General features: G+C 43.9%; 1 protein-coding gene across 2 annotated transcripts; it reads right to left on the bottom strand.

Moving 5' to 3' along the window:
- Positions 1-24,324, bottom strand: ZCCHC8 (zinc finger CCHC-type containing 8). Of its 2 annotated transcripts, XM_020970206.2 has the most exons (14): positions 23,797-24,324; positions 17,216-17,258; positions 15,569-15,643; positions 15,062-15,167; positions 13,283-13,360; positions 11,732-11,835; positions 11,538-11,603; positions 10,734-10,794; positions 10,193-10,335; positions 9,864-10,006; positions 6,790-6,908; positions 5,722-5,808; positions 4,267-4,387; positions 1-1,446 (listed from the first exon to the last, which is right to left on the bottom strand). In XM_020970206.2, exons 1-14 carry the CDS (start codon positions 24,041-24,043, stop codon positions 644-646), a joined length of 2,196 nt encoding a protein of 731 aa, XP_020825865.1. In that variant the 5' UTR covers positions 24,044-24,324; the 3' UTR covers positions 1-643. The 2 variants fall into 2 exon arrangements, with proteins under 2 accessions (XP_020825865.1, XP_020825866.1); XM_020970207.2 differs by lacking the exons at positions 17,216-17,258; positions 23,797-24,324 and adding an exon at positions 23,337-23,505.
- Between the last annotated feature and the right edge of the window lie 1,190 nt (positions 24,325-25,514).

The raw sequence follows: 25,514 nt of genomic DNA, 5'->3' as shown, positions 1-25,514 counted from the left end.
TTTATATAAAAACTAATTTATTAAACCTCTGTACAGAAGAATGAACACATCTGTGCAGCGAGTTTACATGAAGAATGAGGTTACAAAAAGTAAAAGTGATATTAAAAATTGACCCAGGAAAATCACATATAAAAATACCCAAAATGGTGTCAAAGCTAGTAATTCCTGATTCTCAATTGACTGCCGACATTGAAATATGAGAAATTTAAAACGGTCAGAGCTTTAAAAAATTTATATTATTGTTAAATTTATCTACAAGGACAATTAGCAAAATGTAGAAAGAGAAAACAATGTACAAAGGACAAATTTAAAAACTACCACTCCTCAAACTCCAAGTCAAAAAAAGGTATAAACCTTCTCAATTAAGTGAACTCGGACATCATTTTTTTCTTCCCATTTCTTTTATCTCAGAAAATGAAAAGCTCAATGAGCAAGTCCACCGTCTTTCCCTTCTTTAGGGGGACCCTGCCTTTTGGCTAGGCCAGGGCTGGCTCACAGTGCCATCCAGCTTTGGGTAGCTCTTTTTTAAACACTGAGGAAAAGAACAGAACAAAAAATCGCCCACATTGTTGATCTCCAAGCCACAGAGAACACAAAGTAAGGCTGAAGTTCAGGGTCACTTGGGTTAACCCAGCAGCTACTCTTAAGGTTTTTTGTTTTTTTGCTGGTTCCGGGGCGAGTTCTTTAACAAACTTCGTATTCGGAGATAAACGCCGGTCGATTCGGCCATGTTCTCAAACTCAAACGGGGTTATTCCTGCTGCAAACTTGCTCATGTCTGGGATGGGGCTGCTGGTCTTGGCAGACGCTGCTGTGCTGGCCACCACCTGGGGGGGCTCGTGCCTGCTGCCCTCGCTGCCCTCACAGTCCAAGTCCACAGTGCCATTGTCCAGGCCACCCTCGGAGTCTGCCTGGGCAGGCTCCTCCTTCTTGCCCTCTTCACAAAGCATCCCCTCCTCAGAGCTCGGGCTTGGTTTGGAATGCTCAGGGTCACAGACCTGCACACAAGAGTCTGATATGCCAAGTTCAGCTGCCGTCTGCTTTTCAGGCATTTTTCCTTCTGTAGCAGAGGTTTCTGGCTCGTTCCGGCAGGGGGATGAAGAAACAGAATTTCCAGTCAAAGGTGTGTCGACAGGGAGGTCAGAATCACTGTTGGCGCTGTCAGCTTGCTCCAGGGCAGCCCAGATCAGCCTCTGCTGCTCCTCGAGCTCTTCCAAGGTCAAAGTATCTTCATCCATGGATGCAGTGCCACTCCTGGGCTGAGCCGAGTCACTGGGAGTGGGAGGAGGGGTACCCCTGGGGAGAGGAGGTGTAAAGCTGGGGGGGGTACACGGAGGAGTCCCCTGGGGCAATGGAGGAGGAGTTCTAATCAAGGGAGATCCAGGAGGCAATGGGGGTTGAAACTGAAATCCTTCATCAGGATGAGGACCATGTGGTATCTCCATATCTAAAAAATAAAAGAGGCTCTTTCAGAATTTATAATTCACATGTGACTAATAGTTGTAATATGATTTAGGGATATATTCATTAGTCAATCAAAACTGGGTTGGTATTCTAGGGATCCAACTGAACACGCTACAAAGACCTGTGGTTTCACCAGTGTTGGGTCTCCCCTCTGCTAATGCAGATTGTCACCCCTCCACAACTCAGTCGCCGACAACAGTTGTGGCCAAAAAGCTGAGCCCTCTGTGTTCTGATGCCAAGTCTGTGCCTGGGCCTTTGCACTTAACAGGGATTAATGTATTGCATCAAGAGGGGAGGAAAAACACACACACGCAAAATATATGAACATATATAAAGTCATGTGATAAATGCACAGCAGATGTGGACACACAGTATTCCGAGGGATCCAAGGAAGGACTTGTAGTTGAGGGGCACAGGGTTGGGAGATCACCGAAGGTTTCAAGGAGGAAGGGGCCTAAGTTCAACCTGGAAGGCTTTCAGAAGGTGGAAAGTGATTTTGGTGTAGTGGGATGAATTGTGGGCATCGATGAGTACTCAAGTCGGACTGCCACAAAGAAGCAGATAAAGGGAGGAGCGTGAAGGGAGACTGAAAAAGAGGCTGAAGCCAGAGTGCAGAAGGCAACGAATTCTCAACTCCTTAGGCTGGTTCTTATTGGACGGGCAACTGGGAGTCACCAGAGGATTTTCAGCAGGGCAGGGACACTGCCAGAGGCACACATCAGGAACATCAGTCTGCTGCTTGTGGTGCAGGATGGCTTAGACGGGGGTGGGCACGGCCGGAAGAAGAAAGACCAGGTGGGAGACGACTGCAAGCTAAGAAGAAAAGGAGATGGGTAAAGGAGAGCTTGAATTATGGTGGGAATGGGCGTATTCAAGATATCGAATCCAAAGACAGCAGATCTGGAGCTTGGGTGAAGAGGGTGATGCCATCAAAAGAAACAACACATATGTGGAACTGTCACTAAATTAAGGAATTTGCTTCCTAAAAAGTACTTCTGCTAGGTCAAGGACCAAGGGAAAAGATCCACATGTATATGAATATTGACAGTGGCACTTTCTGTCAAGGCAGAGAACAGAAATATAATATGTCCCATAACTCGGGGAGTGGCTGAATAAGATGAATGTGAGAGGTGCAGAAAAGTCCAGCAAGTTTGGTTAGCAGTTGCGGAGTGAAAAGAAGAGAACCAGAAAAATAATTTAAGTGACAATCACAATAATCAGGTGGGGGCAAACAACTCAGAAAGACCTGAGAACTCTGCCCAAGGCAGTGACCAGTTAGAATTCCAAGAAACTGATGACAACAAAACCACTCTGTCCTTTTGGGCAGAGAGGTGACAATGTTCCAGAAGAAGGCCTCTGTTTTGCTTAACTACATATCTGTATTAGAAGAGAAAGCTGGTGGTTGGTGGCTAGCAACAGATGTTTAAAAATTCATGTAGAGAAGAAAAAAGCACAGAAGGGGAATAAAGCAATTGCGTTAACTGTCTTGTTCAACTTAACGCATATATATTTAGGTTTAGTCCTGATCTCAAAACAAAGGCTAAACATAATACTGTCTTAAGTCATCAAACATGGCTATCCAGCACTAGTTAGGTGAGCCTCTCCTCTGCCAGAGGCTCAGTGGCTTCTGCAGCATCAGCACCTTCCATATTACAAACCAAGGATCATCACCCTCCAGCCAGAAGGGACTGCAGAAGTCATTTAATCTCTACACCTCATTTTACAGTTGAAGGAAACTGAGGCCCAAATGGGTGAAGTAGCTGTCCCAAGGTGACCCAGGGGCAGACTCACAGTCCTCTTTCACTGTGGGGTCCCCCATGCTAATCACAATGATGACGATGTCTGGTTCTAAATGGCAGCTTCAAAGTTTGCCAGGTTTTTTATTAATAAAAAGTGACTCTCTTTGGAAAAGCCATGACCACTTCTTAGTTTTGAAAGTTTCAAATATGTCCTATGAGATCCAGTCACCACCACAGCAGCCCTGCTCTCAGAGCCACTGGAGAACATTGAAAACTCACTGGACACTTTACACTGACCAAGCTAGAAAGGAATTTCAATCACTGCACGAGAGCACTAGTTTCCTTTTCCTTAGAGAGCCAATAAATTCTGTGTGTGTGTGTGTGTGTGTGTGTGTGTGTGTGTGTGTGTGTGTGAGTGAGAGAATGTGTGTGCGAGAGAGAGAGAGAGAGAGAGAGAGAGAGAGAGAGAGAGAGAGAGAGAGAGAGAGAGATTGGGTTTTGAAGACTAGATCAATGGTTTGCTGAATTGTCTCCCTACCTTAAAATTTTTGTTATAAGGAAGGGCTTAATGGATAGAGAGAAGGAAATTGTTTTATTTGGAAGACGACATAAAACAAGCATCACCAATATATAAGTTTTTAAAAACCAACAAACAGATTAATTAATGTTCCCATCTGCCCATGATACTAAATAATAATAGTGACCCATTAATAGAAGAACTGCGCAGAATCACAAAGTATCATGAGTTGGGAAGGATCTCAGCAGCTCTTTAGTCCAACCCAAACCTGAAAAGTTGGGGAGGGAAAGAAGGAAAAAGAATGGCTTTTTGATCACGGAATTTGATACATCATACCCTCACCCACACTTCACACACGTTTCGTCACATGGCACTCAGGTCACTGAGGAACAACAGATCTTTCTTGGCTAATAACAACACCGTAAGGGGTTTAGGCCCCTTTTCAGGCTGGGGGAGTGGGCAGTGTTGCAGCCCGACATCTCCTGGGGCACTTCCCCATGGCTCCAGCTTCATTTCTTCTGCTACGTTGGAATGAAATGAGGCTCACCCGAGTCGAGGTCCATGTCTGTGGCCGAGGACGTCGTCGTGCTGCTCCCCCTTCTCTGCTTCTTAGGGCTACAAGGACTAGAGTGAGATGCGGCCCTTTTGCTGCCAGACTGGGGACTCATCTGAAGTTGTGACAGAAGCCAGTTATTAGAACAGTGTGACACAAACGAGCCCTTCAACCCCAGCCCCTTTGCTTACAAAAGCTGGACTTGACCTCTCAGTCACATAAACAACATTCAGTAAATGAATGAGGCTAGCACCAAGCCAAACATGCTTGAAAGTGTGCTGGTCTGGTTACTGAGTCTAGGCCAGAAGGTTCCCAGACTCATTTGGCCTACCACCCCCTTAAAAAAAAAACTCCTCAGCACCACCCCCCTGGAAATCTACTTTCTTCAATTCTTTTAACATTTTAATTTTTTTGAAAGTTATCATTTAAGAAAATATATAAAATGTACATATAAATATATAAAAAATATATTTTTTAAAATGATGCATCTTAAATTTAATAATTTTTTGTAAATTTGTGGGAGTTTTTCCTGCATTGAAATTTTGATGACACAATATTGCGTCATGCAGCCACACGTAAGCACCATGCATACTGGACTTTCCCAAAATACGCGACAAGCTTTTCTTTTCTTTCCTTATGCTTCCACTGCCCCTTTATTTTCATTCACCACCCTCCATCGTTTCAGCGCCCCTCAGGGGCCGGTGTTGCCCACTTTGGGAACCTTTGGTCTAGGGCTAGGCTTCAGCTAGAGTGGATTTTTCTGTTGTTTCTTCTTGAATATATCACATACACCAAAAGAAAAACACTGACTGCTTTATAGATATCACAAGAAAAGGCCACAGGTTTCCAGAACTTGAATAACTAAAGTTCAGTGAGCTGGGATTGCACCACAGGCACTACTTGTCTAGGTGATGATCCTCCTGTGCACAGCATGTCCCCTGCCAGACCAGCCCTTGGCAGCAGTCTCTCAACTCAAGTGCAGCTGACCCACTGGTGGGAGACAAGAGAGCCAGAGCCTGTCCCTGGCCCCCACACTAGGCCTGTGAAAGCCAGCACTCTGCCAGCAGGGTCTTAGACACCCTCAGGTCACCCCCATACGAGAAGGCAGCATCCGAGTGTGACGTGAGTGGAGAATTTCTAATACTAGCTAAATATCCTATGATAATCAATAACTCATGGCACTTTAATGTTTATAAATTTACAACCTTGTGATCATACCTTAGTATCACAAATCCATCTTTTATGAAGACAGAAACCAGCTCAGAGAAAGTCCCTGGAGTGAGCCAGGACTGAAGCCAGACCAGGACCATCTAACCCTGAGGAGAGTGGGGAGCACCCTCTCTCCTCCTCGTCCAGTAGAGGGGCCCCTCTGGGAGGCAACTGAGTGAAGGCACGGGAACCCAGAAAAAACACAGAATGCAGCACATCCAAGACACCCAATCTACTCACTGCTTGGAAATTAGAAGACAGGTAACTGGCAAAAACGTCCTTCTGCTGCGACGCCTGCATCGGTATAGAGCCGAATATCCTCCAGTCCTGAATAAGGGAAAACAGAAACCTGTATTTGGTGAGCACGTCAAGGTGGCTGACGTCACGGCATCAGGAAGCAAACCTGAGACTCAGATGATCAGACTTCGCCATGTGTCAATCCTCCCACGACTGAGCAGGGATGTAGACCAGTGGTGCTTATGGAATTAATCCCACCAACAAACCGTGCTTATACACCAGGAAATGCTTGACATTCTCCTCTGGCAAAAAGAGGTCTGTGGACACAGGGAAAATCCAGGCCTTCCTCATTTCACCCCTGACTTCCTGCAAAAGCCTCTCAAGTGGACTGGCTTCAGCATCTCCTCCCTTCAACGTATCTCACATACTACTGTGAACAGGTGAATGTGCCCTAAACATTGCTTTTCTCATGCTCAGAAATGGATCTATTTCCTTCTGCTTCAAATTCAAACTCCTCTCCTCTGGCTTTCAAGGACCTACACAATTTGACCGTACCAACCTCCAAATATGCAACCTGCATCTGAGTAAGGCTAGTCGTCCTGCTTCCTTCTTCTTTAGCCAATTGGGAACTCCATCCCGATCCCTGACTGGTATGGAAGCTTTAACCTGGAGGCCCACTGAGCCCCAGAGATCGCAATACTGGGGTGGGAATTAGTGCAAACACCTGATGGCTTGCGTTTGAACATAGCCGCCCCGAGTGATCCAGCAGCCATGACTGAGGACACCCACCCACCTGTCTGGCCCATGCTGCCTCTTTGTAAGTATTGTTCTAAGATCAATTTCATATTTATCACCAATCTCACGAATTCAACTTTTTTTTTTTTGGCATACAGCTTATGTTCTAAGACATTTAAGCTATATCAGTAACTTTGTTTTTGTTTTGTTTTTTTGGCTGCCTTTGAAAAACAGACTATTTTTTTATACAAAATTAACAAATGCATTAAACAAATATTTTAACATCAAATTTAAACAGAATACTGTCATACAAGACAGAAGAAGAAACACACTTACGTCGGAAATTCCTTTGGGAGTAGATATATTAAAGCCAGGATAATTGACCAATTTAGAGAGATCGTAAGTGACACATTTATTCTGCAGCTCTCCTGCTTCGGTTTCACCATCAGCCGTATCTATTAGAAACCACACAAGGTGTTGTTAGAAGCCAGCAACGAACCTAGTCATCCACATACTGAGTAGACACAGAATATGCCTGCCCTTGGGACAACAAAACTGTTCTGAGAATTATTCTGACCGTAATGTTAGGTCAAACTACTCAGTGGGCTCCTTTGTATACGGCATTACAATTGCTAGTATTTCCAGATCTCTGCTGATGGACACCACTGTGTAGATGAAGCCGACAGGCTCACCAGGTTATGGCTAGAATGGTTCTAGAATAGTTCTGCCACCAGCTTGGTAGAGATAACAATGAAAAGAGCAACACAGCCCGAATGGACTTGGGTTTCCTACCTTCTAGTGCCTAAGATAAGTACTTCCTATTTCTTGGCTTTTCTTACAAAGATTTCACATTGATGTATAAGGCAGAGAACACGAGAGAGTGAAGGATCATCTACACAGGACAACCAGCTTAAAAATAAACGGGAAGCTTGGGTTCTTGAGGCTCATGAGATGTTAAAAGCATTATTATTAATAGGCATGAATCCTGTTGTTCCATATAGGCCTGAAAGACATTTAAAATTTACTAAATACATTAAAAATGGATTACCTAGAATGTCTGCAGAATAGAGTACCCTCATTAATAGGTTTTTTTCCCCCAGCTAAGTGAAGTTTTTTTTTTACTTTATTCCACTGAAATAATTCTAACTACATATGCTGATGCTTTTTCCTAACTTAGTATATATACTCAGTCTAGGTAACTCCTGATTTGGAAACTCCCTCCCTTTCAGTGTAGCAACTCATGTGTAACTGACAGTCTCAGAAAGTTACCTCTAGTTAAGTAACCTGCCCAGACCCAAACAGACAGACTGGGTCAGAGGCACGTGTGACTCAAACCCGGGCCTTCCTCACTCCAAGGCTCTCTCACTCCTATAGCCTAGACAGCCGCCAATGAAGGCCCCTTCAGACTCGCTTCTCATCTGATGATTCATGCAGCAGTCGTCGCTAACACTGCCTCTCTGCAGTCGGGATACTTGAATCTATCAATTAAGACTCTTACCGGGCCTCAGGGCCACAAATTCTTGCTCATCTGCTTGGTTCTATGGGCCAAGGAAATAAAGAAAACAGCCTGACCCTGTTGAGCTTCCCCGCCCTCTGCCACTGATCTGGGATAAAGCCACAAGTCTCTTCAATAGCCCCTCGAGCATCAGTCTCAAGAGCAGGGCTGGGTCTCAGACTCCACTTGAAAAGGACGCCTGGTTTCCGCTCAGACACTTCCGAGGAAGAGGAGGGCCACTGCTGCCAGAGGCAGCCTGCGCCATTCTGGTCGGCAGGCTCTCCCTGACGTCCGACCTCAACTGGTCTATTGGCAGCTCGTCCTGGTGATGCCCTCCAGAGCCAAAGAGGGTAAGCTTACTCCTCTTCTAAACAAGGACCCTCCAAAGACTTAAAGATGGGGTGCAGGTGTGCATTCCTGAAACCCCTTCTCCTCAAGCAAATCTGAGCACCTGGCTGTCCTGGAGGAGTATGACCAGAATTTTAATGGAAATGTTAAGTCCTCCCTCCTCCTGCGAGGAGACCCAGGTAAGGAACCTCCTGAGAAGCCAGGGGAAACCAGGGGTCTGGTCTCAACTGACTAGTGCAATGTGGCAGGCATCTTCCTTCTATTCCCTTAGTCAACACAGATAAATGTTGCTAGGGGAAAAGAAGCCCAAAACTGGTAGCGATAATGGAAAGCAGCCAGACATAGGAAGAAAAGCCCCGAGTACCATCAGCATCAGAAGACATGGGTTTGATGCACAGCTCTAACAGGGGATGCCCCTCTCTGAGCCTCGTTTTCCTTATCTGTAAAATGGGGATAAATCTAGCATGTGGAGTACCTACCTCATTGTAGGCTCGTTGTAAGGAGAGCCCTGATTAACCCTGACCATGCTAGGGGAAGGCAGCACAGTGCAGTGGAACAAACCAGGTTCAGCTCTGCTGTGTGTACCAGGTTACCCTTGTGAGCAAGTTCACTTCTCATACCAGGCCTCATCCATAAACACTGCCCTTTGAAAGGCCTCATCCATAAATCATGGAAGATGGCCCGTGGTCCCAAGCCAAGAAAATGGTCATTCTTGTTATTGGGCTGGAAGCTGTGATTTGTTGTGGATAACCCATACACACAGGCAAATAAGAAACAAACACTGTGATTCCATCTATTCACAAAGTTCTGAAATGGAAAGACACCCTGGAAACTATCTAGTCCAATGCTCCTCTTTGCCAATGACTTAACTGTGGCTTTCTATGGGTAAGCGACCTCCCCAGACTTCTAGAACTTTCCACTGTATCTTACTACCTCACACCTTCAGGCCAACAAAGGCAGGCTGTGGCCTTCAAATCAACAGCCTCTTAGAGAAGATAATTTCATCAGTGTGGGGAGGATTACATGAGCACAATGAAGACTACCCAAACGCTACATCCTTACTTGGAGGGCAGGCTAATTCTGTTTGTACCAGTAGTATCCCCACTGCTGGGTTGGTGCAACGCACAGAGTAGGCACTTAATAAATGCTTATTGACTGACTGACAAAAAGGTAACCATCTCCTCTAAAAAAGTCATCAGAAAGACGACTGATTTCATCAACACTGGTGAAAGATCTGGGTGATAATAGGAGCACTACTGAAATGAGCACTCTGCAACTAACCGAAGGTATGGCTACATATGTCGGTGCAGATATCTGGTTTACTGGCTACCAGCAGACTGATACCAAAGTCGCCAAAGGCCACGTGCACAGAACAGAGGCGGACACAAGTGGATGCTTCATTAAAATCACTGCTCTGGGTTCTATTTGGTTCTTGTAGTATGAGGCCACTTGCCAGCTACTGAATCACAAGGATTTCTCACCAACCTGAACCCACTGGTACCATAGTCATTTAGATGGTAAAGAACATAACCGTGACACTCTTCAAACTTAAAAAAAAAATTCCTACCTTTTCCATCATAGAGAGCAAGTCCTGAATTCTCCAATTCAGCCTCTTTGAGCCAACCTGGTGGATAACCCAACTGCCGCATTCGATATATGAATGGTGGAAGGGTCTTGTCAGTTACCCCAAGTGCATCCTGAAGTTCCTCACTATGGAAAAAAAAAAAAGATAAGGAAAATGATTTAAAGGCATGGTGGGGTTTTTTTTTGGGCATTTCTATATATGAACTCAGTGACTAGATAACATTTGTATACAGCATTTCAATTATTCTGAAGATAATACTGTGAGGAAAAAGAATAAACTACTCTATAAAAAGTAGAGTAATTAAGATATACCTAATAATTCCTGGTTTGAATCTTCCAAATCTTTCTTCGACTTCCTCTGCATGGTACCGTTGCTGATAATTTTGGCTGTTTGCCTCTCCGCAGGCTTCCATAAATTCTTTCCTCTTCTCATTTATACGAGCAACATTCCGCGGCTATGAGAGAATATATTTGAAAAGAATAAAGTTATATGGTTTAAATAGACAGAAATTACAGCGAAACAATGATCACATTGACCTGGGCTGGACAAACAAATGTCTTCTCTGGACAAAATCTTGTGCAGATTTTTAAGGCACAGAATGAAAAAAGAAGGAGAAGAGAGGGAAGAGGGTGAATTTGCTCTTCTGTAACTGCAGTATCACTTTATCATAAAACTGTCAAATTCCTTAAAGACTGTTTTTAATTCTTAAACAACATTTCGCTCGCCTGAGACACTGAAACACGTACTGGCTAAAACTCTGACTTCTTGAAATGTAATTGAGCGCTGCTCAGCTGCTATAAAAATACTGAACAAACGGGACGGCCAAAGAGGCGTCGCACACAGGAAACTTACCATCGGACAGTCTTTCATTTGGTGCTCTTCAGAACCACAATTGAAGCAGTGAGCCTTGGGTCTACAGGTTCAGAAAGGAAAGACAAGCCATCACGTAAGTGACGCAACAAAAAAGCACCATCAGTCGTACAGTGCTGTAAACAATGCCTGTGCAGCACGGAAAGGAGAACCTACCAGGATGAGCACAACATAAGACATGAGAGCTGGAATGGCCCGTGGAGAGCATCTAGGCCAGCCGCCTCACGTTACAGATTTCAAGGAAACAGGCCCAAAGGGCAAAGGGATTTGTCCGTGATCACGCGAGGTGATGCCAAGCTTCCAATGTATGTTAATATGCCCCGCGTTTTGCAATGGCCTCACAACTATGAATTCAAGTGCTCCTTCCCTGCTTCCTATCTCAGGCCTTGGAAAGGCTGGACAAGATCACTGCAACAGTGATCCACAAAAGAATATACAAGGTCTTCTCTCCCAAATTCAGTTTAAGCAACACAGAAAGAAGCAGGGCAAATAGCAGATGGTTTCTATTATTTAAAGTAATAAGATGATATGAAGAAGCCTTAAGCCCTCCCTCCCAGGTAATTAGGCATGAAACTGTCTCAACAATCAACACATCATTCTGTGTATTAACTATCGAGAGCAGCATTCACACCACCTTCGGTCCCCCTAGCATCTGCTTCCTCAATAAGACTCAATCAACTGCTTGTTACCCAATAACGAGTGCCAAGGATGATACACACTTTGCAAGCTAAGGGATTGTGTGGGTTCAATACACAACAAAAACTAAGAACAGCTCTCAGCACAAACCTTTTTGCCTTTACTTGTATTTCTTGCCCTTCTAGAGAAACAATCTGGCTGAAGACTTGCTGGTACCTTTAGTGGATTTTATTAAGGAACAGTTATACAGTGACAATTTTTATTTCTAAATCAAAGGTGCACTTAAAGCAGAAGTAAGTAATGCAAGTTGTATGAACCTTCCTTCATTTCACTGAGTAGGATACTTGGGTATTTCCCATCCTTCAGTAAGCTGAGGGTTTTCGTTTAGTAGAGGTTGCCCCAATTTATCAAGGCAAAAATTGGTAAAATATAGGACACTTCCTACAACCTGTGGAAAAACAAGTCAGAGAATAGTGCTATTTAAATAGAAATAGTAAGTATGTAGATGAATTAACAACATAGGAATACTAAATCAAACTTTTAAAAATGCATTTTATTTTCTCTAACAGGCCCAGAAGTTCATGTCCTATTTAGTGAACCAGATCTTGCTAGGTAAGTAAAAGCTAATGTCCAGATTTCCCCACCTTCTGGGAAGGTGCTACTTCAGAGCTCTTCTTATGGGTATTCATGAGTAAAAGCAGTGAATCGCAGGGTGGGAAGTATCATCTTAGAGAATCAGATTGCTATAATTTCCCATCACTGCAGGAATCCCTTTGATTAGGCCACTCACAGGGAATCATCAAGCTTCTCCTGAACTCGTCCAGTGACACTGATCTCACCACCACTTCATGAAGCATCCCGTTCTACTTCTGGACCGCCCTACCACTGTGGTGGTTATTACTGTAACAACATTTTCTTCCTTAAGAGACTGAGTCCTGACTCCCTCTAACCTCCACCTGAAGTCCTACTTCTCTTTTCACGGGCCATACATCATGTCTGTATCTTAGAACACACAAGTCTTTCAAATATTGGGAGATAGCCACTCTCCTTCCCCAGGTCCCATCACCAACTCTTCTCTTCTCCAAAACAAACAACGCCAATTATTCCCATTGGCACATCAGGACTCCCATGCCCACTGCCCCCTCGTATGCCTCCAGATGCCGTTTTGGTTGGCTGATGCCATTCTCAAAACTTGGCACAGAGAAATGAATACAAGTCTGAACAGTGCAGATACAACGGCACCGTCACTTCCTATGATCTGGACACTAGACTCTCACTGGTTTTCTTAAGTAATCATGTCACACTTGGACAAAGCAAGCTCTGATGTTGTTTCCAATCAAGTAAAGCCAACAGATCTTTTCGAATGAACTGTTCTTAAGCCCCCTCTGGCCTATGTCTGTACTGGTACAGTTAACTTTTTAACAATTTGAATGAGCTAGTTACATCTATCCTTATTAAATGTCACTGTGTTAGCCTGCCATACTAGTCTGTCAAGCTCTTACTCAATCTTCACTGCATCAATTTACTCAGTTTCATGTCACCTTCAATTTCAAAAAGCACACTTTAATATGTATTCATCAAGTTATGAACCTAACCAAAAATGGGCTGAGTCCTCTAAATGATACCTATACAACAATAAAATCTAGTATAATTGGTAGCTCCCTTATCCAAAGGATATACTTAATAGTTCTACAAAATTACTTAGGTTTCTAGCATGTCTCTCTTTCAAAAGATTTTATACTTTGGAAAATACTTTTAAAATCATTTTATGAAGTCTGAGTCATATAACTTTCAAAAATGTTATTATATTAAATTCCACATGACTAACAGAAAGGAAAAACATATCTGCAGAAAAATCAAACAAAAGAAAATATAAGAAACCTAAAAGAACTTACACTAAAAGCTTCCTTAATTTTTTTTACTGCTTTGGATTTCTTCACTTTACGGTCTTCTTCCAACACAATACTGGAAGGCTAATATGGAGAGAAAAAATAAACCTCACGATAAGATGCCTGACTTTAATGAATGCCAAATTCCAAGATGCAAGTGTTAGAAGACATAGTCCTTATACTATACATTCAGAACATACCCCTGAGTACAACTCAATATGTACAATCACATTCTGACATGCTATATTCATTACCATAGAGAGGAATGTTGATGCAGAAGGACAGATTGCATCAATGGGTTAATAAGGAAACAGCAGGTCCATAAAGTGCAACAGTCTTAATCCTATTTTAATGGGTGGTAATTTGGAGACTGATTTGGGTAGATCAGATAGAGTCTGAGGCTAAAAGTTCAAACACGTACAATACATTTACTACAGATCAGATAAGAAAATGAAAATAACTCTAACATTTGTCCCAAAGTACTATACAACAATAACTAATTTTCCCAACGACCCGGCGTCACTGAAAATCATAAACTGCACTCTGACTCAATGAAACATTAAATCATTACTGCTTTGGTGTTAAGCATATTCTCTGATGTTTCTTAAAGCAGTATGGTAGGATAAATAACTCAACAAACTGCTAAATGCACAATTTAAACTGGAGTCATTTTGATCTCCACATTTAAAACCGCTCTCATTCAAAACAGGAAATTTTATCAGATGACTTTATGTGTGCAGTGTATTAAGTGCTACTCACTTTTTTTAAAATAAAAAAGTAGCTAGCACTGTGCTGCAGTCCTATCATAACAAGCAAGAGACAAAAATACCAAAATGAAACAAACCCCAAAAACCCAAACTTAATTCTTGGCCTCGGTAGCCACAGCAGGAACAGCTGAGGGTCCTCTAAGTCAGTCACATGGTGGCCTCAGGGGGACTCTGAAAGCCAGCCAGGAGATGACTGGAGACCTAGTTCCAGTGTGTGCTGCATACATTTTTTTTGAAATAGAGGGTAGGAGAGGAACGAGATCTGTTGTTTAGTTATCAAAACATCAGCTGAGAGGATCATAGAATGAGAGTTGTAAAGGGTGTTCTCTAAGTTGTCCAGTCTAAACTATATTTATGACCTGATCCACAGTTTCTACTGTGGCCAGATGTCACACTAGGCAGTCTAGGCTCAATTAAAAGGATGAAAGGATTTAGAGGTGGAAGAGGCCTTAGAGATACCATCAGGGTCAACATCTATTAAACACTGAGATGGAGAAACTGAGGCAGAGAGGACAGATCCAACCACTGAACATCACATAGAGAGTAACAGAACAAGAACTGAAATCTAAGTTAAATTCTATCAACTTTTCAATTTCAAATCCAGGCATCTTTCCATTTATACAATTGTAACCGAAACCAAACAGCTCAATTCGTACAACCTTGCACACATTTAGATGTCCCTGTTATTGAGGGGGAAAAAAAAAAAGCAAGAGTCTGGAAATTAGAAGACCCTGATCTTGATGTTTTTCTCCATTTCTTGATCTCAGATGCCCTCTGTCCTTCCTAGGTTCCCCCTTCCCCCTCCTAGCTCCTTGATCTCAGATCCCCTTTCCACCTTTCTAGGCCCCATTTTCCTAATGTGTAAAATGACAGTCTGATAAAAAGTTGGATGCTAAATCTCTCTGATTAGGGGACAGCAAAGGATGATAGAAAGGACACTGGATTTGGAATCACCAGAACACACTACTTAAAGAGCCTCTGGGACAAGGGGCAGACATGGCACATACATGGGATATACCTGGGGTAGCACGTTAAAGGCAGTCCTCTCAACATCCACTTTCTTCTGCTCCTCATATCGTTTTACTAAATTAGAAACAAATTCCTCGATTTCTTGATGATATTGCCTGTAGAAGAGGAGAAACTACATAAATACAATATTTCAAAGACTAAACATTTAATAAAAATATAATATTCCGAACACTTTAAAGAAAGGTTTTTCCAAACAACTCATCTTCATAAAGCTACATATAAATCTGGAAAATTTACAAAATTACTAATGTCTTAAAGAATTGGTAACAACTTTTGTTCAGGATAATCCCATTTTAGATAGTTTTTACAAATTATTTCACAAAGAGGGAAAAACTTAGTTAAAGAAAAAAGTATACAATTTAACCTAAGTAATTTTCCATCCAAAGTATTTTTAGTGATTAAAGAAATACTTTATCATGAAAGCAGCACATTTACAAAGCCAAACTAATAGTTTTAATGAACACATGAACTTACCATGTTTTTAAAAGTTACTTACTTTGAAATAACATTGTTCATAAATAAAATTTGTAGCAAGGGTCCATCTAATTTAGAATTGTTCACCAAAATCCCACTAAAAGAAAAGTTAAAACACACTTTTATAGTTGATACTGTACCATTTATTAACATATATAATAAAAATGTATTTATATAATTCACCATAGTTTAATACTATAGGTCTCAAGGCCTCATTTTATACAAACAAGCTCCACATACCTAAAGAAACAACAACCTACATTTTGGCAAAAATCTCGCTAGCATAGAGGCATCCTTGCTTAAACCAAATAACTGCTAGAAAATTTAGTTGTAACATGAATCTAATTTTTCTACTGAATTCCAAAATAAAATAAGAGGTATATTACACTGGGGAAAAATTGAGCCCCAGGATATTATAAAACTGGCTTAAAACACAGAAAATAATTTCATATTATCTGTTTGAAAAAAAAAATGTTTCACCAGAGTTAACCAAAATATTCAAGAGAGTATGACTATTTCAATTACCTTTTGAGTGGCAAGACAACTATCAACAAACCAAATTCCATTAACTTTTCACCTCCCAATTCAATAGTTATTTGCTCGTAGACTAGTAGTTTCCTTGGTAGGAATTGTAAACCTAGCAAAAATGTTTATTTTGAATTTGGCAAAATCCTTTATCACTGGCAGCCAGTAAATATGGCCTATCTTGGGAATGGGGTAGAACTGAGGGAAAGGAAATTAGGCCACACCACTCTTCTACATCAGTCCTCACCAACCACTCTCTCTTATAACTTGAATTATTTTTAAATTACAAAAAAAAGTATTATTATTAAACTTCTTGGGAAGGATAAAATGTTTAAGATCTGGCATTCATACTATAATTAGGCCTTTAGTCTCTTAAAATAACTTAGAAAAACTATGCAACAGTTGTACAGAAAAAAATCCCACACCAGAATCAAATAAAATGCTTCTGAGAATTTAAGTTGGGTTGTTTTTTGTTTTTACTTTTAAGTATAAGATTTCATTAAGAAGGCCACTGTAAGTTAAATCATGTAGCTGGGAGTCTTTTACACTAAATCTCGTGAACCTTTACAAATCTTTGAAGGTAGGTTAAGTGTGCATATTATCCTCTTTTATGAATGAGGAAACTGAGGCCCAGAGCTCAAGTGATTTGCCCAAGATGGCTTCTTTACTTTCTATTACACAGTGCTATGGCTATCCTGAGCTGTTTCCATCTGTGTGCCTTTGAATGCCTTTCAGAAGGGGTGGGCACATATGTTAGGTAAATTAAAATTAGCCAAATAGTGGGCTACTTAATGCAATGAAGATCAATAAGCACTTCCTGAGTGCTGAGGACTGAGGAGGTGCTGGGTGACATGTGAAGCTCAGATAACAAGTTTTGCTCAACAAGCTGCCTGACAACGTGTCTGTCCTAGCCACATTTTTTCTTGACATGATTTAACAACTGCTTCCCAAAGTCACTTACAACAGATTAATAAGAATACACATAAAGGTAAAAGAATTAAAAAACCTGGCAAATTCAGACTGTACTGATTCTCCTACAACTCTAGGAAGTTTGGGAAAAAAAGGCACAAAATAAAGAAGCTGATTTCTATGAAGTCATTCTTGTTAGCGTATTAAACTAAGGTTGAGTCCATGATTTCCGTACCTTGGTCGAGACAGAACGCTGAGTTTTCTTTTCAGTTCTTGATGTTAATTATTTGTTAAGGAATATAAATGAAATCTTTGCAGTCCACAGGACTAGCAGGAGCATAAATCCACACACGTTAGCCAGAGCACCAGAAGCTGTCTGACACAGCAGGCACTCCTCCCTGCCCCACCAAACTGCACACACTAAGAGCGAGTCAGTCACTTCACGAAGCACTGGGGCAAAAGATGAAAAATGATCCCTGCCCTCAAGGAGGGATCAAAATCTATGGGAGATAGCAAGGGCAAAGCGCTCTAAGAATTCTGTTAAACTAAACCCAAAAACCCTTCGTCAAAAACCACTCCTGGGCATCTTCCCCTCTACTGACTTCTTGGACAGAACGGTTAAGAAACACACATTCCCCTCCACCATACACTAGGTCACACCTCTAATCAGAACCAAGTGGCACAAAGAGGTGACGATGGGCTGAAAGCGTGCACCCACACACCCAGAAAGGGCTTGGTCAAGGTTTGGGGAGGGAGATGTCACACGTAAAGCACAGCCTGGAGTGCTATGGGAGAGCTCTGGTTATTTTCAACAGAAATCAAGTCCAAATCAATCGCTTTAGAGAGCACAGCCCTTACAACGGCTGCAAAAGAATGATGGCACAGACCAGGAAGACAGAGCTACCACATGAGGAATAAGAAATATCTTATTAGAGTCTGGAGGAAAAATTCCATTCACTTCAGCATTTTCTGAAATCAGGAGATGCACTTTCATGAGTAAGCAATCTTTTCCAAATAAGAACTCCTTAAAATTGATCTCTACTCTTATTTAGGTGATATATGTGTGCATACACACACACACACACACACACACAGACACATACACACACATATATATCCGAAGAGTTTATTTTTTGTAATTTGTCACAATGAAACCCCCAGTCCTCTTAAAAATATTTCAGGAGACCATGATCGCCTTCCAATAAAGATTTATTAAGGCCTTAGGTGAAAAACACTGGGCATCTTCCCCATACAAACATAAAAACACAGCAAGAATGCTTCACTCTATATTATTTCTTTTTTAAAAAAACTTTTACTGATGCTTTTCTTTTTTTTTACATCACTGTCACTTACCAATGAGCTTTTGCTTCTAAGAACCCTCCCTTGTAAAAAGCAAAACAAACCAACACACTGGCCAGATGTGATGACACATACCTCATTCAGGACCCGGAGACCACCACTGCTCCGCTAAAAGGAGAGAGATTTCGCAATAAGGCCTCTCAAGTCAAGGCTGATCACTGCATTGATCAGAGTTTAAATGGACAGCAAGAGTGAGCTTTCCTTCCGCTACTACTCTGTATCAGGAACAGGGCTAGTTCAAGGGGTAAAGTAAACAAGTGAACAAAAGCGTCCCTGCCTTCGAAGAATTTACCATCTAAAAAGGACAGACAACATGTAAGAGGGAATGGAAAAGGCAGCATGGGGTGATATGGGTTAGGAAGATGCCTCTCAAAGTTATTTTCCTATGGTCACTGTTTACTTCCAGGTCAGGTAAACTCTCACAACTTGTCAGCAAAGAAAAAAAAAGACAAAGGAACGTCAATTAAAAGACTGCAGAGCAAACTGAGGTCTCTTGAAGTCCTTCCCTCCCTTCAACATCAAACTCCCCTGCCCTCTGTCCCTGAGATGCCATCCCTCCAGGTGCTCAGTGTCTGCCTGGGCCACGCCTCTAACTTACCTTTGTCTTCTGCGCAAACTGTTGTAAAGTGCATTCTTGGGGCTGTGCCTTAAACGAAGCAGACCCGAACTGTACTGTCCTTCACCTCTGCCTGTCATGATCTCACTCTCCCTTCCAGGCTCAGGAGTAGGGGCCAACTCATTCATGAAAAACAATGTTCTTCTCCTCATGAATTGTCCTAGAGCACCTTGCACCTCTCCCTTTGCTTTACTACACTTGACCTTGGAACATAAGAATATTATCATTAAGTCTGTGCAACTGTCAAATGTCCTCGCAGAGCACAAGGTCCTGGAGGACAGGGCCAGTTATCTTTCTGCTTTTTTTTTTTTGGTACAGTGCGCACTCAGCAGCAGGTGAGCTCATGTTTGCTAAATCACCACCAGCTTGGCTCCATACTTAATCACTGCACCAACAAGGGCTGATTAAGGGCAAGAGCAAGGGCACCAGGGAAACAAAGACCAAAAGGAAATGACAAGCTACTGAGGGAAACGTATCCATAGAAGTAGATCCAAAAGGTATACAAAGTAAACACAAGGTCAACTTGGCGGCTAGGAAAGATTCACAATACTTCCAGAGGAGCAGAGCTTGAGCCAAGCCTCGGAGGAAAAGAGAAGGGACACGATGACCAGACAGGAATGTCCTAGTAACAAGACTGAAGAGGGTGGGAGGGGAGTCTGGTTCTTTAGACTTCCTACCTCACCAGGGCTGGAAGTGCAGGGGCCACAAGAGGAAGGGCCTGATCTCATTCTGATTGCAGTGGCAGCTTAGCCTGGGCAGCTTCCCCCCTCCTCAGGCCCCTGCTCCCAGGGGCTCACCACACAATGGCACACTTAGTGGGAATGCCGGACACCCAGTGAGCTCCAGGCCAGCAGAGGTAACAGGTGATCTCTGCTCAGGGACAGCTCGTCAGCCCATGCTGGTGCAGTGATTAAGCAGGAGGTCACCATGCCCTGGCTAGTAAGTCATTTCCAGACTGTATCACCTGCCACTCTGCTCATCTTCCTCAAACCCCTGACTGTTCTCTGCGGCCAAGGGTTCCGATAAATGAGCTTTTCCTGGCCATTTCCAAGTCCACCGTACTAACCGCCCCTGCCTCCTTTTGTGTTTCATTCAGAAACTGAGGGCACAGATGGCATCTTGCCGTCTGGCACTAGCATCCGCAAAGCCTAGCACAGTGCCTGACACATGGTGTTTTTAAAATGTTTTATCATTCACCGATTTATCAAGTATTTCATGGTGCCAAAAAGGAGGAGGAAGTTGGTGGTAACTTTGAAGACCCTTCCCGTCCATCTTCCTAGAGGTTAGTCCAGGTACCTAGTCCACAGCAGAAGCTTAATAAAGGCTGACTCATCTTCCTCACTGCCCACTCCCTGAGCCCTCAGGGTCAGCTCCTAACTGTAGCCTGGGATCACTCCCACCCACAGTCCACCTTCACTCCTATTCACATACTGTTGACCACAGCTGGAGAAAATCACGGAGCTGCTGACTGGGTCCACTATAAATTTGTTACCTAACTTCACTTGGGCCCTCACCACAGCAAGGCTGTCTTTCTACCCTTCCCTATTGGATTTGCTATCCCACTAACCAGAAGCTGTTACAACCCTTTTCCCCTATGCTCTCAGCTGAGGGCCTTATGTCATACTTAACTGGAAAAACTGAGACCATTTGTTGAGAATCTCCCTTCTCCCTTATTCCACACCATTCAGACATATTTGCTGTCTCACACGAAGAGGTGGCCCTTCTCCTTGTCAAGGCAAATCCTTCTACATGCAACCTTGACACCACCCCTTCCCATCTTCTCCAGGAGACTGCCCTTGTTATCTTTCCTACCTTCTTTACTCTTCTATCTTTTCCTCTCTACTGGCTGCTTGCAGGGCTAACAAGACACACTCATATCTCCCTCAACCTGAAAAAACCCTCCTTCCATCTGTGCATCTCCACTATTTAGCATCCCATATTTCCCCTCCTCTTTATAGCTAAGCCCAAGGCCTTCTGCAATCTGGGCCTTCATCTCCTCTGTTCTCCTCTCCATTTTAGACCCTCTACAATCTGGTTTCCTGCCTTACCACTCAACTGATTTCTCAGCTCTCATCCTTGTTGACCTCTCTGCAGCCTCAGACCCTCTTTTCTTGTGTACTGTCCTCTCCGTTCTCTCCTGGTTCTCCTCCAGCCTGACTGCTCCTTCTCAGGACTGTTTGCTGGAATTTCATTCAAGTCAACCCCAGCAACAACAGGTGTCCCAACAGACTCTGTCCTGGTCCCAGTACTCTTCTATATTATCATCCTTGGTGATCTCTTTAAGTATCATCTCTATGAAGATGATTCCCAGAGTCCAAGGTTCTTGTTCTAAGCTCCAATTCCACATCACCCACTTACCTTTTGGCTGTAAAACTCAGAAACTCAGAATATCCAAAACAGAACTCATCTTTTCCCCTCAAACCCGGGGCATCGTTACCCTCCTAGTTATCTCGGTTCCTCACTCTCACTCTTCCCATGCAGCCAATCATGTCCAAACCTTCTCATACCTACTTTCATAACATTTCCTGCTCACGTCCTCTCCTCTACACTCCTAAAGCCACCACCCTAGTTTACACCCTCATCACTTCATACCAGTACTAGGACAAAAACTCTTCCAATTGATCTCCTGCCTCGTCTCCCCCCACTTCAATCCATTCTCCCACTAAGCTGCCAGAGTGGTTTTCTTACAGCCCAGATCTAACCATGTGATCCCTGCCTATTTAATAAACTCCTCCAGTTCCCTATTACTTCCAGGATCAAATATAAAATGCTGTTTGGTATTTATAATCCTCGACATAGAAAGCACTAAATAAACATACATATGCAGAACTGAATTGACTACTTACAAGAGAAAATATAATATTCAGATAGACTCTTATCTGCCCTCATTAAGCTTCTAGTCAAGTAAAAAACCAAATGTACCTCAGTGTGTTCAGAACACTGTGGTGCCTATCAAATACCAGTCACTGGGGACACAAAAACAAAACCCCCCAAACTATCTTATCACTTGGATTCTGTCAGACACAGTGCCGCCCTTCTGCACCTTACAGCCTGGGCGAAAAACCACCATGTGACCCCACACAAATAACTAGACAGTCTATTGAGAGAGGAGACAATATGAAAACAAGCATACAAATAATGTCTATTTTTAGCATCTACGTTTGTGTACCTAGTGTTTCTTTTCAGTCTGTGCATTCCCAGCGGCAGGCACTTAAATGTCTGTTGATTAAATGAAGCACCTACTACGTGCCAGTCACTGCGCTAAGCACTGGGGTTACGAAGAAAGGCAAAAGATATTCCCTACCCTCAAGGAAGCTCACAGTCTAACAGGGAGACAGCAAGCAAACATACACAAATCAAGCTACACACAGGATAAATAGGAAATAATCAGAAAGAAGGCACTAGAATTAAGGGGAAGAGTTGGAAAAGGCTTCCTGTAGAAGATAGTATTTTAGCTAGGACTTAAAGGAACCCAAGGAAGTCAGTAGGCAGAGATGAGGAGGGAAAGAATTCCCAGTATGGGAGATAGCCAGAGAAAATGCCTGGAGAAATGGGAGCGTCTTGTTCATGGGAACCAGGGGCATTATTTACCCACTTCAATACACTTTTTTTTCCTCCCCTTCCATCCTCCAGAAGCACATTAAGCTCCTGAAAGGCAGGGACTATTCTGGTCTCTGTATCCCCAGGATTTAATAAATTCTTGATAACTGATTATCTACTCATCTTCACACCTACAGATGGTTTCCCCATCAGTAGAACTGGAAAGGAAGGGGTGATACTGTCTCTATATTCCAGCGCTGGCACACAGCAGGGCTTAATAAATTGCTGATTAACTAATACTCATCTGCTTAAATATTTTCTCCTTCTTCCTCTTCCCCTTCCCCTCAAGGTTCCTGGGCAAGGGCATCTTAAGTCGGTCAATAAACATTCATTATGTGCCAGGCACCGGGCTAACCCCGAGGATACAAAGAAAGGCAAGAGACAGTTCCTGCCCTTCAGAAGCTCAATCGAATTGGGGGCGGGGGGTCCAGCAGATAACACGCAGACAGCTATGTAGGTAAAAACTACAGATGGGACAAGTTGGAAATAATCAAGAGGGCTTCATAAATCTCTGATTACGGGGCACTCAATTCTTTTACTTTCTCTTTCTCTCCCTCCCACTTTTTTAATTAGCTAGACGGCCGGGGGAGGGGCGCAGAAGAGAGGGAAGCATTGTGGGGTCCCAGAGTAGGCACCAAATAAATTGCTAAAAGATCTACTGATACTTGTCCGCTAACTCCTTTTCTCTCTCTAGAAACTGACTTGAGCAGCTGCAGCGCAGGAGGGGCACCCAGAAGGCGCTCGACAGAGGCATGCTGATTATGATCACTCATCTGCTTACCCATGGTCTCCCCTCCGGGCACAACTTGAGCAGCTGGGGGGCAGGAGGGGCAGCCCCAATGCCGGGAACCCAGCAGGAGCTTAATAAAGGCCTGCTGATTAATTGATAACTCATCCGCGTTCACGTGGTCTCCCCTGCAGGCACAACTTAAGGGGCTAGAGCGCCAGGAACGGTATCGGGGCGCGCACGGAGCAGGCGCCTAATCAAGGTTTGCAGGCAGAAGGGCTGGCACCCCACGGGGGCGTTCCCGGGCACCTCCCTCGCGCGCCGCGGCCGGCCCCCGAGGAGGAGGGCAGGCGGGGCCCCTCGGGCTCCAGCCCCGACGCCCGGGCGGGAAGGGCAAGCGGGCCTGACGTCACCGGGTCCCCCAGCTCTCCCCAGGCGGGCTCCCCGGCCCCCCGCGGGGCCGCGATTCCGGGCCCAGCCGCTCGGCGGGACGGACGAGCGGACGGAAGGATATTCTCGGCGCGGAGCTGCTCGATGGTCTCCTCAGACCGCCGCAGCCGCTCGCGCAGCTCCTCGTCCTCGACGCCGTTCGCCGCCGCCTCCTCTTGCTGCGTCTCGTCCTCCTCCCCCTCATCCGCCGCCATCTCCGCCGTGCCCTCCTCCGCCTCGAATCGGATGTGAACGGGCTCCCCAGGCGCCTCGTCGTCCCCGCCGAAAGCCTCGAACAGCTCCCGGTCGCCGAAGTCCACCTCGGCCGCCATCTTGGCGCTCTAGGAGAGACAGGAGAAGGGGCGGGGCGACGGGGAAGAGCAGACGGTTTCTCGGAACGGCCAGCTTCGAGACGGCCTGTCTAAACTAGCCGACTGGACTACAATTCCCAGAAGGCAACAGTCTGCCGAATGCGAGAGCGGAGACGGTTCGGGCGTCAGGCATGCCGGGACTTGTGGTTTAATACAATGCAGGGGGGTAGGGCGAGGTGGGAAGGAATCCGGGCGCCCATTGTTCGCATTGCATACCGGGATTGGTTCTGGTGGCTCGGAAATTTCGGAGTCTAGGCGGTGTGCGCAGGCGCGAGTTGGGAGGCGAAGTCTTCACGGAATGTGATGTAAAAGGAGAAAGTTCTGAACGCCCGGAACTGGAGCGTAGAGCTGCAGGAGGGCTTAAGAGGGAATGGCATTGGGGGAGGGAGTGGTTAAACAATTAATTTAAGTTGGGGTGGTTCTTAAATCGGGCACGGTAAAATTGTTTTTAAAGCATTTTAATAGCTGCATTTAAATGTAATTGATTTCCTTTGTGGTCCTATGTATTTTATTTAATTTTATTTTATAGGCTTCAGGAGACTGCCAGAAGGGTTCGGGACACAAATCAAGTTAAGAACCCCCGATTTAAATGTAAATATATGTTAAGCAAGTTTACGTGTTCAGTATTTATTCCTATTGTTGTTTTTTGTTTGAGATGGACACAAACGCTTATTTTAAAATTTTATTGTGTTTAGTTTTTATATCACCTTTATATACCAATACATCCCCCCCTTACTCTTCCAGAGAACCATACCTTATTAAAAAGAATGAAGAAAAAAAGAGGAGCAAAACGCAGTAACTCAGTCAAATAGCATATATGGGTTCCACACCCATAGAAGAGAGAGGTGTTGAAAGCCATCTTAGGAAGAGCAGGAAGCAGCATAGTGAGCTCCACCCCTCCTCAACTCCTCCAAAGAGTTCTAGAAAACACACCAGACAGAATACTGTTGGGGAAATCCCAGGCAAAAGTCAAGAAGTCATTTTTCCAACCCAGGCTTACATAGGAAAATAGGTCTGTGCACTCTGGGGATAAGGTCTTCATAGAACCCACTACTGTAGGGAGTATTCCAGCTTGAGTGGCCATGCAAAGGAGGAAGAGGGAGTCTCATAGTCTTCATGGGGACAACAGGGACAGATACCAACATAGCAGCTTGGTTGCCCAGAACTCTGGGTCACGACACGGATCTAGGTGAGACTTAGATGGGGAATGTGTCCCACACCCACTACTCCCTAGCACAGGTCCTGGATTGTAAATAACAAGGTGGGAATTCCTGAACAAGGGGGAGAGTGCAGTTCTGTCACTAACTAGTAGAGCTACCCAGCTGGTTGATGGTGACAGACTCCAGCATCCTTCTATTGTAGGTTAGACCCAATCCCAGTCAAGAACTTGCAGAGCTCTAATTAGAGCGATAGCAATCAGACTTTACCCTAG

The sequence above is a fragment of the Phascolarctos cinereus genome, unplaced genomic scaffold (genome assembly GCF_003287225.1).
Source record: "Phascolarctos cinereus isolate Bilbo 61053 unplaced genomic scaffold, phaCin_HiC Scaffold_4;HRSCAF=312, whole genome shotgun sequence".
NCBI lineage: Eukaryota > Metazoa > Chordata > Mammalia > Diprotodontia > Phascolarctidae > Phascolarctos > Phascolarctos cinereus.
The sequence above is the reverse complement of the archived record's forward strand: the minus strand, read 5'-3'. Positions and strand labels throughout refer to the sequence as shown.